Below are 16,643 nucleotides of genomic sequence, written 5' to 3' on the forward strand. Positions count from 1 at the left end.
AAGGTGTTATTGGCTGCAGATAATGACTGATGTGACACTGCCACTGGGCTCAGTAGGGACTGATGTGTGCTTGTCTTTGAGCCTCAGGGACTGTTGCTGTGTGCAGTTTGGGATATATTGAATGTCCGGGTGGCCTGGCACACGTTACCCAAACAAGTGCTGATGTGCTATCACCATTGCCATTTCTATCTGTCCTAGAAGTCATGGGAAGTTACTTATTTCAACGCTACGAGGCATTGGGCTGAGTTCTGACGTTGCCATCATGTTGTTCTAATGTTGTTCCAATGTTGTTCTAAACTATTTCTTTCTCTTTGTTTTTCTCCAGTCGGACAGCAACACCAGCTTCCTGCGAGCGGCAAGGGCGGGGAACATCGACAAGGTTCTGGAGTACCTGAAGGGTGGAGTGAACATCAGTACCTGCAATCAGGTAAGAGACTAGTGGACAAACACACACACACACACACACACACACACACACACACACACACACACACACACACACACACACACACACACACACACACACACACAGGACATTTGTTTTGATAGTGCTCTTGGTCTCTGCGGCTGTGGGTCTCTGTGGAGCCACAATGTCTGCCAGTCCTCTTCCCAGTCACCCAGGCAATAAGCCTCTGCTATCTCCTACCTTCTCTTCAATAACACATTTCTCTCTTGCAATCGTGTGTTTGATCATAAGTCTTAATGCCAATCCATCTACAGTGACAGGGTGACCTTGGTGTTGCTGTTTTGTCTGTGTCCATAGGGAGGAACTCTATAGCAAAAATATGTTGCTCTTTGGGAGCTATGGCAACCACATAATGTGTGTAATGTGCTCAGCGTGGATTGAGCTGTTAGTGATTAATTACAAAACATTTGACTATTTGGCTGTATTACAAATCACTACACTCTAGCACTCTACAATTAACATTGTTCTCAGATTAAGAGAGGGATTGGCCCAGTCTCCCTGAACGCTGAGTTTTTGCGGTTCACTCTAAAATGGAATCATTTTGAAGGGGACTGTCAGCATGATTACATTAGGAGTAAAGAGCCTCTGTCATTCAGGGTTCATTATTAAACAAGGTACTACTTTAAGGTAACACTGCTATGTCTGACAATAGCTTTGATTGAGCAAATTTAGCACAGGAAATGCAATGTGCTTTTATAAAAAAATCACTTGTACTCCAGGCAGGTTTCTTGTATGATGATTCTGTCAGTAAGATTTTGCTACCGCTAATATTGACATTGACAAGTCAATGAATCAATAACGTCAAAATCCATTACTCTGAGTCCATCACTCTGGCCTCTCATGAATTCACCATGCATCTCCCTCCGGTAAAATAAACAGAATGGTAAATGTATAGATGGAGGGAGGGATAAAAGAAGACAAGAGGTTACAGGGAGGAGTGTCTCTCCTCTCTCTCTCTCTCTCTCTCTCTCTCTCTCTCTCTCTCTCTCTCTCTCTCTCTCTCTCTCTCTCTTTCTCTCTCTCTCTCTCTATCTCTCTCTCTCTCTCTCTCTCTCTCTCTCTCTATGTATCTCTCTCTCTATCCCTCTCCCTCTCTCTCTGTATCCCTCTCTCTCTCTTTCTGTAAATAAAGGTGAAATAAAAAAACAAAATAAACCCTGTTACCCTTGTAACCCCGTTACCCCTGTAACCCTGGTCCTCCTGTTACCCAGTTACCCTTCTTACCCCTGTAACCCTTGTTACCCTGATCCTCCTGTTACCCAGTTACCCTGTTACCCTGGTCCTCCTGTTACCCAGTTCCCCCTGTTACCCTGGTCCTCCTGTAACCCAGTTACCCTGTTACCCTGGTCCTCCTGTTACCCAGTTACCCTGTTACCCTGGTCCTCCTGTTACCCAGTTACCCCTGTTACCCTGGTCCTCCTGTTACCCAGTTAACCCTGTTACCCTGGTCCTCCTGTTACCCAGTTACCCCTGTTACCCTGGTCCTCCTGTTACCCAGTTACCCTGTTACACTGGTCCTCCTGTTACCCTGTTACCCTGGTCCTCCTGTTACCCAGGTACCCCTGTTACCCTGTTCCTCCTGTTACCCAGTTACCCCTGTTACACTGTTCCTCCTGTTACCCAGTTACCCCTGTTACACTGGTCCTCCTGTTACCCAGTTACCTTGTTACCCTGGTCCTCCTGTTACCCAGTTACCCCTGTTACCCTGGTCCTCCTGTTACCCAGTTACCCCTGTTACCCTGGTCCTCCTGTTACCCAGTTACCCCTGTTTCCCTGGTACTCCTGTTACCCAGTTACCCCTGTTACCCTGGTCCTCCTGTTACCCAGTTACCCCTGTTACATTGTTCCTCCTGTTACCCAGTTACCCCTGTTACCCTGGTCCTCCTGTTACCCAGTTACCCTGGTCCTCCTGTTACCCAGTTACCCCTGTTACACTGTTCCTCCTGTTACCCAGTTACCCCTGTTACACTGTTCCTCCTGTTACCCAGTTACCCCTGTTACACTGTTCCTCCTGTTACCCAGTTACCCCTGTTACCCTGGTCCTCCTGTTACCCAGTTACCCTGTTACCCTGGTCCTCCTGTTACCCAGTTACCCTGTTACCCTGGTCCTCCTGTTACCCAGTTACCCCTGTTACCCTGGTCCTCCTGTTACCCAGTTACCCCTGTTACACTGTTCCTCCTGTTACCCAGTTACCCCTGTTACCCTGGTCCTCCTGTTACCCAGTTACACCTGTTACCCTGGTCCTCCTGTTACCCAGTTACCCCTGTTACACTGGTCCTCCTGTTACCCCTGCCTACTGTAAACTTTTAACTGCCTTGCGATGAGGAAGTAATCCATTTATTATGGAACTATAGTCCATGATGATAACTCTTTATATCCTAACTCTATCTGCATTTTTATTAGTTGGTATTTATGCTGGTTGTGACTGCTGCAATGCCCCCTGGGAGTACTCTCTTCTAGGGCTGTTTTGGTGACCTTAGTAAAATTCTACGTGACTGTTGAGTCACGGTAATCTCCTCTTATGCACTCTGGACATGCGTTAGTAGTACCCAAGTCACTAACAACCATCAGGTCCTAATGGTCTGGTACTCAGGGCTCTATTGTCCCTCCATCAGGTCCTAATGGCCTGGTACTCAGGGCTCTATTGTCCCTCCATCAGGTCCTAATGGCCTGGTACTCAGGGCTCTATTGTCCCTCCATCAGGTCCTAATGGTCTGGTACTCAGGGCTCTATTGTCCCTCCATCAGGTCCTAATGGCCTGGTACTCAGGGCTCTATTGTCCCTCCATCAGGTCCTAATGGTCTGGTACTCAGGGCTCTATTGTCCCTCCATCAGGTCCTAATGGCCTGGTACTCAGGGCTCTATTGTCCCTCCATCAGGTCCTAATGGCCTGGTACTCAGGGCTCTATTGTCCCTCCATCAGGTCCTAATGGTCTGGTACTCAGGGCTCTATTGTCCCTCCATCAGGTCCTAATGGCCTGGTACTCAGGGCTCTATTGTCCCTCCATCAGGTTCTAATGGCCTGGTACTCAGGGCTCTATTGTCCCTCCATCAGGTTCTAATGGCCTGGTACTCAGGGCTCTATTGTCCCTCCATCAGGTTCTAATGGCCTTGTACTCAGGGCTCTATTGACCCTCCATCAGGTTCTAATGGCCTTGTACTCAGGGCTCTATTGTCCCTCCATCAGGTTCTAATGGCCTTGTACTCAGGGCTCTATTGCCCCTCCATCAGGTTCTAATGGCCTTGTACTCAGGGCTCTATTGTCCCTCCATCAGGTCCTAATGGCCTGGTACTCAGGGCTCTATTGTCCCTCCATCAGGTCCTAATGGCCTGGTACTCAGGGCTCTATTGTCCCTCCATCAGGTTCTAATGGTCTGGTACTCAGGGCTCTATTGTCCCTCCATCAGGTCCTAATGGCCTGGTACTCAGGGCTCTATTGTCCCTCCATCAGGTCCTAATGGCCTGGTACTCAGGGCTCTATTGTCCCTCCATCAGGTCCTAATGGCCTGGTACTCAGGGCTCTATTGTCCCTCCATCAGGTCCTAATGGCCTGGTACTCAGGGCTCTATTGTCCCTCCATCAGGTCCTAATGGCCTGGTACTCAGGGCTCTATTGTCCCTCCATCAGGTCCTAATGGCCTGGTACTCAGGGCTCTATTGTCCCTCCATCAGGTCCTAATGGCCTGGTACTCAGGGCTCTATTGTCCCTCCGTCAGGTCCTAATGGCCTGGTACTCAGGGCTCTATTGTCCCTCCATCAGGTCCTAATGGCCTGGTACTCAGGGCTCTATTGTCCCTCCATCAGGTCCTAATGGCCTGGTACTCAGGGCTCTATTGTCCCTCCATCAGGTCCTAATGGCCTGGTACTCAGGGCTCTATTGTCCCTCCATCAGGTCCTAATGGCCTGGTACTCAGGGCTCTATTGTCCCTCCATCAGGTCCTAATGGCCTGGTACTCAGGGCTCTATTGTCCCTCTAACCACTCTGACATAAATGCTATCGAAAATCACATCAAACACTTATCATCAAAACAGTATGGTGCTTTTAAAACTCACCTCACTGGGATTCATCAGTTTGAAGAGAGAAGTTCAACAACAGGTTGAAACTGAGTGAAAAACATGGTTGTTGTGGATGTTGTTTCAAAGCCTTAACACAACGAAGTGGACAGCGCTTTCTAAAGGGATGATTCATTCAAAACACTCAGATGCATATTGGAGCTTATGCATAGGAATAGGCCTATAGAGCCCAAGCCTGAAAAAAAACATTATTAAAATAATGATTGAGCCATTATACAATATATAGCCTACCGCATATTAGACATGGCAGAAAAACATAAAATAAAACCGATTTAAGTTATCTTTGGTACATAATTGGTTTAGCCTAAATTAACCAAATTCAGAGTTAGCCTATAATTATAATGCATTTGAATTAGGTTTTTAATAGCCTAGTAATTACCTTTAGCTACAGAATATCCCACCACCGTGCGTTTCCATCTCCTCTCTCTCCGTTCCAATCTCCAGCGCAGAGGGGCTGTCAACAGTTTAATCAAATATGTTTTGTTTTGAAATCATGTTACTATCAATGTTCCCGAACAGTTTTCACTTGGTTTCCCAAATTGGAGAATAATACCTGTCACACAGCAAAATAACCGGAGCAGCCTATCCACATGAGTGAAAAACGTACAGGCAGGAAAGTGGCCTCCATTCGCTATTCCAGTGCATACGGATGACATGTTTTTTTTTGTCTTGCCCAAGTTCCTGTCCCTGTCCCTGTCCCTGTCCCTGTCCCTGTCCCTGTCCCTGTCCCTGTCCCTGTCCCTGTTCCTGCCCATTTGATAATGGGTCATTCTAAATCAAAACAAATTTTATATATTAGTAAAGACAAGATTCAATTGGGGATAGTCTAATGTGTGAAAATATGATCACTTGATGAGAGAACACCGTGTGCAGCCTGACATGCTGACCACACTGCTTGCGCGCGTGAGCGTATGTTGATTTTGTCCACCACCATAAGGACAAGCAGGTTGAGTATCAAAACGAACTCTGAACCAACTATATTCATTTGGGGACAGGTCAAAACGCATTAAACATTTATGGCAATTTAGCTAGCTAGCTTGCTGTTGCTAGCTAATTTGTTCTGGAAAATAAACATTCGGTTGATATTTTACCTGAAATGCACAAGGTCCTCTACTCTGACAATTAATCCACAGATTAAAGGGTAAACCGAGTTAGTTTCTAGTCATCTCTCCTCCTTCCGGCTTCTTCTTCTTCTTTGGTCTTTATATGGTGGTGGGCAACCAACTTTAAGGTTCATTACCACCACCAACTGGCCTGGAGTGTGGACCTCAGTTCATCTTTCAATCACCTACGTGGGTATAAACTCCTAAAAACCAATGAGGAGATTGGAGAGGCGGGACTTGCAGCGCGTCAAGCATCACAAATAGAACCAAGCTCTATTTTAGAGACTGGCTAGGCAGACACTCATTGATGCGCGTGAGCAGTTTCAATTAAATGATTGAATAACATGTATGTGAGGCAACCTTTTTTTGCGACATTCTCTAATCATCAATAGCCTATAGTCGCACCATGCAACCCATATATGTTTTGATTTCTAAGGCATTCTATGGTTTGTATCATTTACAGCTAAAGTTGCCAAATAACTCAAAATCTAGCATATAGGACCTGTTTCAAATGATCACTTTTACGCTTAACATACGGTAGTCATTTCATATGCGCACTCTCGCTCTGGAATGGGAAAAATGTCCTTTCTGTATTATTCAGCTAAGTTCAATTATTTTCTTCTTACTATAAAATCATATAATATAAAATAATGGCACATGATTTATAAGTATATCTTGTCTATGGCATGGTGCATAGCCAGATAACATACAGTAGGCCAACTGTCACGTAGCTAGGAGTGGTGGGTGTGGAGTCAGGCGCAGAGAGCAGAGGTTTAGGGAAAACCGTATTTATTCCGGTAAGTATGGTCACACCAAAAAACAACAGGCGAAATAATGACCGACCCAAACAGGACAACAAACAGTCCGAAAAATAACAAAACAACCATCCACAAACAGAACAGAGAACAAGCCCGGACAAAAGCAGGCGAGCATAGAAGGCTTAAATAGCCCTGAAACAACCCCCAAACAAGAAACAGGTGAAACCAATAAAGACATAACCAACAGAAAAAGAAAAGGGAATCGGTGGCAGCTAGTAGACCGGTCACGACGACCGCCGAGCGCCGCTCGAACTGGAAGAGGAGCCACCTTCGGTGGAAGTCGTGACACCAACTCATATTCTGTTCTTCGGAAATACATTTTCTTCATATGATAATGTTTCTTCGGACCAGCCTAAAATAAATAATGGATTTATTGTGATGGTGTATATTCAATTTATTTCTTCTTTTTTTTAAAGTAGATGTTCCAAATCCTTGTATGCGGCTTGTAGTCGTGGAGCCTGGAGTTGCTAAACGTGTTTAATTGACGGTCAATTACGGTGAGACCGGCAGGCTTTTGCATGACAATAATCATGACTGCCACAGCACTACTCTCAACTACCTCTCATTGATAAACTACATTTCCACCACATTACATCTGTATTAAGGTGAATTTAATATTATATGATTAGAAGGTGTTATAAGTGTCTGGCCAGGCTGATGCAATGGCTGTGGGGACCAGTAGGTACTGTAGGTTAGGGACCTGTTGTGTGACAGAGTGTCATGCCTGTAGTGACTACAGAGAGGATTTACGAATGGGGGGATTCTGGGACAGTATGGGGTTGTTGTGGGCAGAGATGGATGGGGCTCTATGGGAGTGCCAGGGGCAGAGGATTTCCTTTGAGATTGTGGGAGATCCCCACCACGGAGAAGTGAATACAGACTGTCCCTGCTGTTAACCACCTCCCTGTCTCCATAGAGACAAACGACAGAGACAGCCATTCATCTCTGAAGTCCATAGAGTAGGGACTGCTCTGTTCCATTTGGGTAGTGACAGGAGTTGAGGTGCTATAGCACCCTGAGTTATCCCCAATGCCATCTCTGAGGAGGACGTGTATTAACAAGGGCAGGTTAAAAGGGGTTCCTTCTACAGGGAGTTTGTAAGGTGTTTGTCTACCCCTCTACGTTTTTCCTTCAGTACAGTATTGGGGCAAGGCCCTACAATGACACAATACTGAAATAGAGCTGGAAATAGAGCTGGTTTTCGCTGCTAAGTGATGTGAGGACAGGCTAAGTGAGCAGGTGGTGCATCCTTCCACGTCAAATGCAGCGTGTCTTTCCGCCTCCCTCTCTGTTATACAACAAGCTCCTTCAGGGCAGTGCACAAAACATCCCACACTTTTCTTGTAGAATATATGACACACTTCTTTTGTAGACAAGTGTAGAGTAGACCCATGTATTCTCACTACCAGTCCCAAACATAGTTTCCCCGGTCGATAGGGGGCCTTGCTGTAAGTACAGGGACCCCCAGGAGCGGTTCAGTTCATTATAAGCAGGGTCCGCGTGACATAGTCTGTTTGGGCTGACCAGGTTACAGAGGAGATTACATACTGACTGAGCGGCCCTTTTGAAACACTAGACATATTCTCCCTGGTGAAAGAGTAATGGAATCAGTGCTGGGTCACTGGTACTCGCCCCCCGGCCCACAAGATAGAGTACTATAACCCTATAACTCTTCTCCTTCTGCTATTATTGTACACATACAGTATATACAGTATATATAATATCAATTAATTCACAACAATACACGCAAATCTAAAAAGTAAAATAATTGAATTAAGAAATATAGAAATATTAGGACGAGCAATGTTGGCGTCTGGAGTGTATATATTCATTTATATATATAGATATAGATAGATAGATAGATAGATAGATATAATAGATAGATAGATAGATAGATAGATAGATAGATAGATATTTACACTCCGGACTCCGACATTGCTCTTCCTAATATTTCTATATTTCTTAATTCAATTATTTTACTTTTAGATGTTTGTATTGTTGTGTATTGTTAGATGTTACTGCACTGTTGGAGCTAGGAACTCAAGCATTTCGCTACACCCGCAAAAACATTTCATTAGACTGAAAGAGGGCCATTCATGAGGGAAACAATAGTAGTCATGCTTTCCTTTCATCATCTCAATCCTCCCTCCTTCTCATTAGCCAAACTCACTTTACCTCCCGCTCCTTAATTTCTCTCCTCTCTCATTGGCTCCATCCGTCATGCCTATTCTGTCAATCATCCCCTCATGTTGTGGTGTTTGGGAATTAACGCTTGGGTTCCTTAATCCGCAGAGTAATCTGCCTAGAGTGATATTGAAATGTAATCTTCATTTCTTTCCTTCCCAGGCATTTAGGATCTATTTATAGCCCCAACAACAATATTTTATTAGGTTCAGGACCGCAATTATACAGAGGGAAATCACCTAGTCTTTAGCTAATTGAACTGGGACCAGTTGGTATATCTGAGTCTTGATATATCTGAGTTAGTCTTGGACGGATGTTCTGATCTAGGGTCAGGTCTTATGGGTGTCTGGAAAGTAAATGCTTGGATGGTATCCAGATTGTCATACCTTCAAATCGACCTTGTGCCGTACTGGGATATTCTGTAATACCGGCACTGAACACAAGGGGTGATATTTTCAAACCCCACTGAGCCTTAGCAATGCTAACAAGTATATATAAAATCTCATAGAGAATGCTAACAAAACACGCATTGCAAACATTTTATACATTCTCTGACCTAAACTATTTGCAGGACAGACATTCTAGCTCATAAAGTTATACAAGTAACACAAACATTATACTCCCAGTTTGTTGCACAAAACAAATATTAGACAGCAAGGCTCTTGATCCAAGAAGGAATCCTCTGCTGTTACCAAGCGACGCTTGATTTTGGAAGAAGCTAATCACTTAGCTAGATAGCTAACTAGCTACTAAATTAGCAAATTAAGTGCTTAACTGTAGAGCATTTAGCACATTTTAGACAGTTAACTTAATAGTTATAAGATATTTAGCTGGCAAACATTTAGTTGTGAATTCTATACTGTAATTACATCACCCATGCTGCACAACAGTGAGTGACTCACAAGGCTCCGGTCTCTCGTCATTGTGTGCTCGTAAACAAACAGCACGTGACTGGGGACTATTGGCAAGCTTCATAGTGAAAAATTATGTGACAGTTGAAAAAAAAAAACCACATCAAACATCAAATAAATAGTTTCAACGGTATTGAAAAAAACACCCTGTGGCTATTTACAAATATCCTAGTATACGGTATATACAGCTACCATCCAAGCTTAATAGGTAGACTAGCCAAGTCCCAGCAATGCCTGACTCTGTTCTGGGGACAGTTGCATTCAATGAACAGAATCACACACCACACACCAAGCAAACACCAGATTGCCACATGCACGCACGCACACACACACGCAAACACACACACACATACACACACACACACACACACACACACACACACACACACACACACACACACACACACACACACACACACACACACACACACACACACACGCACACACACGCACACACAGGCTTAATTAATACCACCAGGCCTACATAGTAAATCCTGGACTGGCCCTAGTCCACCACCATCGTTGCACGGAGCAAATTCTAACCTCCAGTAGTGGCTTTGAAATTTCTATCAGTCGCCCCGTCAAGGGAGAAAGTAGACAACACGGTTTCACAGCCAAGAGAAGGAGGGAGAGTGAGAGAGGGAGAGTGAGAGAGCGGGTGGGAGAGTGAGAGAGGGAGAGGGGCACCGTTAGGTTATGGACCTTGAGGTACACCCAGTCACTTCTCTCGTTCCTTTTTTTATTTTTGCGTCAATCCTCCATTTTGTTTTGAAGCTGATCTTCTTGTGTGTGTGTCCCTTCTCTTCTTCCTCAGAATGGACTCAACGCGTTGCACCTGGCAGCTAAGGAGGGCCATGTGGAGCTGGTCCAGGAGCTGCTGGAGAGAGGCTCGGCTGTGGACTCGTCCACCAAGGTGGGTTCCCTTACCGTTCTACCGTACAGTATGTGAGGCTAGCACAGTATGAGGGTAGCACAGGTAGGTAGTCTATTGTTTCATCCACAGCTGAGTAGAGGCACATTTGTGAAAGACTTGTTAGGAGCTTGAATTCTGGCCAGGTTTTAAATTATATTTCTCTCAGCTGCTTTGGACTAATTAAGCACTCCAAAGATGACATCAGGTTTTGTTTTTCTTCAGCAGTGAAGTCGGGATAACCGTACATTGTTTTGTTTTATTTTGGACTTGATGTTGTACTTTCCAACTGGGATAAAATCTTTCAAACAACCCAAAAAATGGGATGCATTTCTCAGAAAAGTCTGCTCGTTCAAGGTATCGGTCTCCAAATTAGGGGCCCAAAACGTGGATAAAGTGTCACACCAGGGGTTAACCAGGTCAAAATCCTGAAACGGCTGTAGTCCTACATTAACCTGACTCATAACCTTTTCACAGTGAGACTATATTACCATACCCAGGGCAGTCAGCCATATCCCACTGCTCCCAACACCCAGTGGACTGCAACCTAACTGTAACCTAATGCTGTCACATGACTGTGCACTCTAGAGTTCTTCAGAGTACTGGGGTATAGCAGGCAGGAAAGGGGATACAGCTAGTTTCAATTTACGTGGAGGTAGTAATGCCAAGCTGTGGAAATGGACAAGGCCTATTCCTTCTAAGCAACATGTTTGGGTGTCGTGTGACTTGTTAGATGTTGAAATGTAGATTCAACACTTAAAAAAATAAAAAATAAATATTTAACAAGGTAGGCCAGTTAACCAGGTAGGCTAGTTGAGAACAAGTTCTCATTTACAACTGCGACCTGGCCAAGATAAAGCAAAGCAGTTCGACACATACAACAACACAGAGTTACACATGGAATAAACAAACATACAGTCAAAAATACAGTAGAAAAAGTCTATATACCGTGTGTGCAAATGAGGTAGGATAAGGGAGGTAAAGCAATAAATAGGCCATTGTGGCGAAGTAATTACAATATAGCAAATAAACACCGGAATGGTAGATGTGCAGAAGATGAATTTGTAAGTAGAGATACTGGGGTACAAAGGAGCAAGATAAATAAATAAATACAGAATGGGGATGAGGTAGTTGGATGGGCTATTTACAGATGGGCTATGTACAGGTGCAGTGATCTGTGAGCTGCTCTGACAGCTGGTGCTTAAAGATAGTGAGAGAGATATGAGTCTCCAGCTTCAGTGATTTTTGCAGTTCGTTCCAGTCATTGGCTGCAGAGAATTGGAAGGAAAGGCGGCCAAAGGAAGAATTGGCTTTTGGGGTGAATATACAGTTGGTGTTTTTGCCTCGTGGTTGGTGTTTGAATGGCTGACATGGTGCCATTTGAGGTGCCTCTCCAAATGATTGTTTAATACTACTCTATATCCAGGACTGACTAGTCTTGTGTTGAACATCATTCACTGGGTCGTGTTTAATTGTTTTTTACTGTACATTACTCATTTTAAGTGTGTATTTTGACATCCCAATAGGCCTACCCCAAACTTGAGGTAGATTGTCACTGAAACAAGTGTCTTGACGTGACTTTTTAATCATTGTGTCCTAATTAAAAGCATTTAGGGATTAATCCCAGGCTGTTGCTGGTATGAGTGATAACTCTCCATTATCTCTGGCTGTCTGTGTCACAGCATCATTAGGAAGGCATTATCCCTGGCTGTCTGTGTCACATCTTCATTAGGAATGTATTATCTCTAGCTGTCTGTGTCATGGCATCATTAGTAAGGCATATTCTCTGTCTGTCTGTCTGTCTCACAGCATCATTAGGAAGGCATTATCCCTGGCTGTCTGTGTCACATCTTCATTAGGAAGGCATTATCTCTAGCTGTCTGTGTCATGGCATCATTAGTAAGACATTTTCTCTGGCTGTCTGTCTGTCTCACAGCATCATTGGAAAGGCATTATCTCTGGATGTCTGTGTCACAGCATCATTAGGAAGGCATTTTCTCTGGCTGTCTGTGTCACAGCATCATTAGGAAGCCATTTTCTCTGGCTGTCTGTCTGTCTCACAGCATCATTAGGAAGGCATTATCCCTGGCTGTCTGTGTCACAGCATCATTAGGAAGGCATTTTCTCTGGCTGTCTGTGTCACAGCATCATTAGGAAGGCGCCCTCAACTCCATCACTGAGCCATGGGTGTCTGTGGATATGCCTGTCTGTCTGGGTTGTCAGTGATGGATTGAATGAATGATGATGGGTAATAAATGATGAATGGGAGTTGCTGTAGAGTAATGCGATGGCGGTATGACAGTCATTTGTGTGGTAACGAAAATGTCATAACACTAATGAGGGAGGGAGTAGGGTATAGTTAGTTATACAAGGTTTGATCAGAGTGCCAATTATACTGTGATATATACGGTCTCTATTTTTCATGGGACCTCCTTGTGCATGATTTTTTTTATGGGCCTAATATATAGTAAACAAAATGTATGACCTTTTCATTTGGCATGAACACAACCAGTCATGATGTTTTCATCTGATTGTCAACAAATTATAAGTAGGTTACCTGCGCATGTTGGTCCACTCCAAAATAATTCCTGCATTCAAACAGTCTCGACTCGCGTCATTTGATAAATGGAAAGACACATTTGTTACAAAACACCAAAAAGTGTGATGACATCTGGTGATTATCTCTGAGTGTAATGACATCTGGTGATTATCTCTGAATGTGGTTACATACACACAAACATTTTATTATTTGTGGATAGTCAGATTATTATAATAGTTTGATATAAGTATTTACATGCTTTGTAAGAAGAACAATTTCCCTAATAATCCTGTTTCCATGGAGACATCTGAAATCAGGCTTCCTGATGGCACTCTGCAGAAAATCACCAATCAACATAAACATTCCATCACAGCGAACATGTAATTTTTGGGAAGCACATACGCAGATCTGGGTGGGCACAGTAGGAGGCAGGAGGCATTGCTACAAGCGACGAGTTCACCAGAGCTGTCATTGCCAACCTAGCCGTCTGAGCTAGCCTCAAACTGGCATCTTTCTGCAGCTCGTAAACATACACTTTATTTATTTACCTACTGTCTGCACTAATATCACTCAATATATTACATTTTTAAACATTCTATGTTAAGATCGATTTTCCATACAACAGAGTTTCAGATATGCCGATTAACCATTTACTGCAGTGGGCTAAATCAGGGTCACACAGAGTGATTCTCGGTAGTCTTAAACAAAGTATAAACCTCACACATGGTTATGGGCTCAACAAAAGGAACACACCTGTGCCATGTCAGATATAGAGTTGAAATGTATTACACTTTGAGTTTGCATCCTAATATTTTTTTTTTTTTTTTTTTTATTTTACCGTTATTTTACCAGGTAAGTTGACTGAGAACACGTTCTCATTTGCAGCAACGACCTGGGGAATAGTTACAGGGGAGAGGAGAGGGATGAATGAGCCAATTGTAAACTGGGGATTATTAGGTGACCATGATGGTTTGAGGGCCAGATTGGGAATTTAGCCAGGACACCGGGGTTAACACCCCTACTCTTACGATAAGTGCCATGGGATCTTTAATGACCTCAGAGAGTCAGGACACCCGTTTAACGTCCCATCCGAAAGACGGCACCCTACACAGGGCAGTGTCCCCAATCACTGCCCTGGGGCATTGGGATATTTTTTAGACCAGAGGAAAGAGTGCCTCCTACTGGCCCTCCAACACCACTTCCAGCAGCATCTGGTCTCCCATCCAGGGACTGACCAGGACCAACCCTGCTTAGCTTCAGAAGCAAGCCAGCAGTGGTATTACACTTTATATACATCATAGAAGACTGAAATATAACCAAAACTGTTTGACGTAGAAACACCGGATTTTCGTCATAAAAAAACATAAATTTTTTTTATTAATGGGGACATTATGAAACGTTTTAATAACATTCCACCCCATGAGGCCAGAGAGGGCACTTTTGGCCACGATGTTTGCGTGTTCTAATATTTGGAAAGATTGCTCAGAAAACCAGGTGTTTTAATCAGCGTATGTTTACTTCTATTTTGACATTAAACCAATTAGCAGAGTGAGGTGTTTAAGATTAGCAGAGTGAGGTGTTTAAGATTAGCAGAGTGAGGTGTTTAAGATTAGCAGAGTGAGGTGTTTAAGATTAGCAGAGTGAGGTGTTTAAGATTAGCAGAGTGAGGTGTTTAAGATTAGCAGAGTGAGGTGTTTAAGATTAGCAGAGTGAGGTGTTTAAGATTTGCAGAGTGAGGTGTTTAAGATTAGCAGAGTGAGGTGTTTAAGATTAGCAGAGTGAGGTGTTTAAGATTAGCAGAGTGAGGTGTTTGAGATTAGCAGAGTGAGGTGTTTGAGATTAGCAGAGGGAGGTGTTTGAGATTAGCAGAGTGAGGTGTTTGAGATTAGCAGAGTGAGGTGTTTGAGATTAGCAGAGTGAGGTGTTTGAGATTAGCAGAGTGAGGTGTTTGAGATTAGCAGAGTGAGGTGTTTGAGATTAGCAGAGTGAGGTGTTTGAGATTAGCAGAGTGAGGTGTTTGAGATTAGCAGAGTGAGGTGTTTGAGATTAGCAGAGTGAGGTGTTTGAGATTAGCAGAGTGAGGTGTTTGAGATTAGCAGAGTGAGGTGTTTAAGATTAGCAGAGTGAGGTGTTTAAGATTAGCAGAGTGAGGTGTTTGAGATTAGCAGAGTGAGGTGTTTGAGATTAGCAGAGTGAGGTGTTTGAGATTAGCAGAGTGAGGTGTTTGAGATTAGCAGAGTGAGGTGTTTGAGATTAGCAGAGTGAGGTGTTTACATGATTATTGCATAATATGTCTACTGCCATAATCAGTTTAATATTGAATTATTAGTGTGCATGTAAACATACTTACTGGGTCTACACTCTTGTCGTCGGAATTAATGAATGCATCTTATTGACAAAAGGACATTTTTTTGTAGAAAGAAAAGTTGGCACACCTGAAAATGGCTGAGAAAAATCTTTCAAACCATGACTCAGAGGTGGGGGTGTTTGTTTAATCTGGAGTAAGTTTTTATTTTAATATGTACCACTGTAGCAGCACAAATAGCATTTTAAACAAATAGGTGAATGGCTAAATTAGCATTATTTAGAGACCACCCCAAGGTTAGACTTTGTTGCATTTCGGGGTCTCATGTCTCATTCAGGGGGTCTGAGACCCCCCTTGGGTCCCTTGTAATTTGCACTCTGGGTGTGGTATGCTTGAAATTCAAACATGGGCAATTCAAAAGGCACTGCATCTCAGTGCAAGAGGCGTCACTACAGTCCCGGGTTAGAATCCAGGATGTATCACATCCGGCCGTGATTGTAAGTCCCATAGGGCAGTGCACAATTGGCCCAGCGTCGTCCAGGTTTGGCCAGGGGGGTAGGGCGTCACTGTGAATAAGAATTTGTTCTTAATTAACTGACTTGCCTAGTTAAAGGTTAAATAAGAAAGGTTAAAGGTTAAATAAGAAAGGTTAAAGGTTAAATAAGAAAGGTTGAAGGTTAAATAAGAAAGGTTAAAGGTTAAATAAGAAAGGTTGAAGGTTAACTAAAGATGAAATACAAAACTGTAATAGTAATACATGTTCCTGTATTTATTTGTGTTTTTAGGCCTTTACAGGGCAAAACAGTTCCTGTATTTATTTGTGTTTTTAGGCCTATACAGTGCAAAACAGTTCCTGTATTTATTTGTGTTTTTAGGCCTTTACAGTGCAAAACAGTTCCTGTATTTATTTGTGTTTTTAGGCCTATACAGTGCAAAACAGTTCCTGTATTTATTTGTGTTTTTAGGCCTTTACAGTGCAAAACAGTTCCTGTATTTATTTGTGTTTTTAGGCCTATACAGTGCAAAACAGTTCCTGTATTTATTTGTGTTTTTAGGCCTTTACAGTGCAAAACAGTTCCTGTATTTATTTGTGTTTTTAGGCCTTTACAGTGCAAAACAGTTCCTGTATTTATTTGTGTTTTTAGGCCTATACAGTGCAAAACAGTTCCTGTCATATATTCATGATGTGATCTTCTCCCTCTTTCTGAGGTGAAACGTGAACCTCTTGTTATGTGTTTTAACTCACTTCTTTAGCAACTCAACCCCCCAATGCTCCACGTTTCCCTTGTTCTCTGATACTGCTAGAAGTACTGTCTGTGTGTTCTATCCACCA

The 16,643-nt window shown here is 43.3% G+C and overlaps 1 protein-coding gene across 6 annotated transcripts in view; it reads left to right on the forward strand.

Annotated features, from left to right (window-relative positions):
• The window catches only part of LOC129865871 (ankyrin-2-like), a 322,666-nt gene that overhangs the window by 210,104 nt on the left and 95,919 nt on the right, over positions 1–16,643 (forward strand). For all 6 annotated transcript variants that reach the window (XM_055938930.1, XM_055938931.1, XM_055938929.1 and 3 more), the window contains 2 exons: positions 326–427; positions 10,371–10,469. In XM_055938930.1, coding sequence (XP_055794905.1) covers positions 326–427; positions 10,371–10,469 — 201 coding nt within the window. The remainder of the gene's footprint in view (positions 1–325; positions 428–10,370; positions 10,470–16,643) is intronic.

This window comes from Salvelinus fontinalis, chromosome 11, assembly GCF_029448725.1.
Source record: "Salvelinus fontinalis isolate EN_2023a chromosome 11, ASM2944872v1, whole genome shotgun sequence".
NCBI classification, from domain to species: Eukaryota; Metazoa; Chordata; class Actinopteri; order Salmoniformes; family Salmonidae; genus Salvelinus; species Salvelinus fontinalis.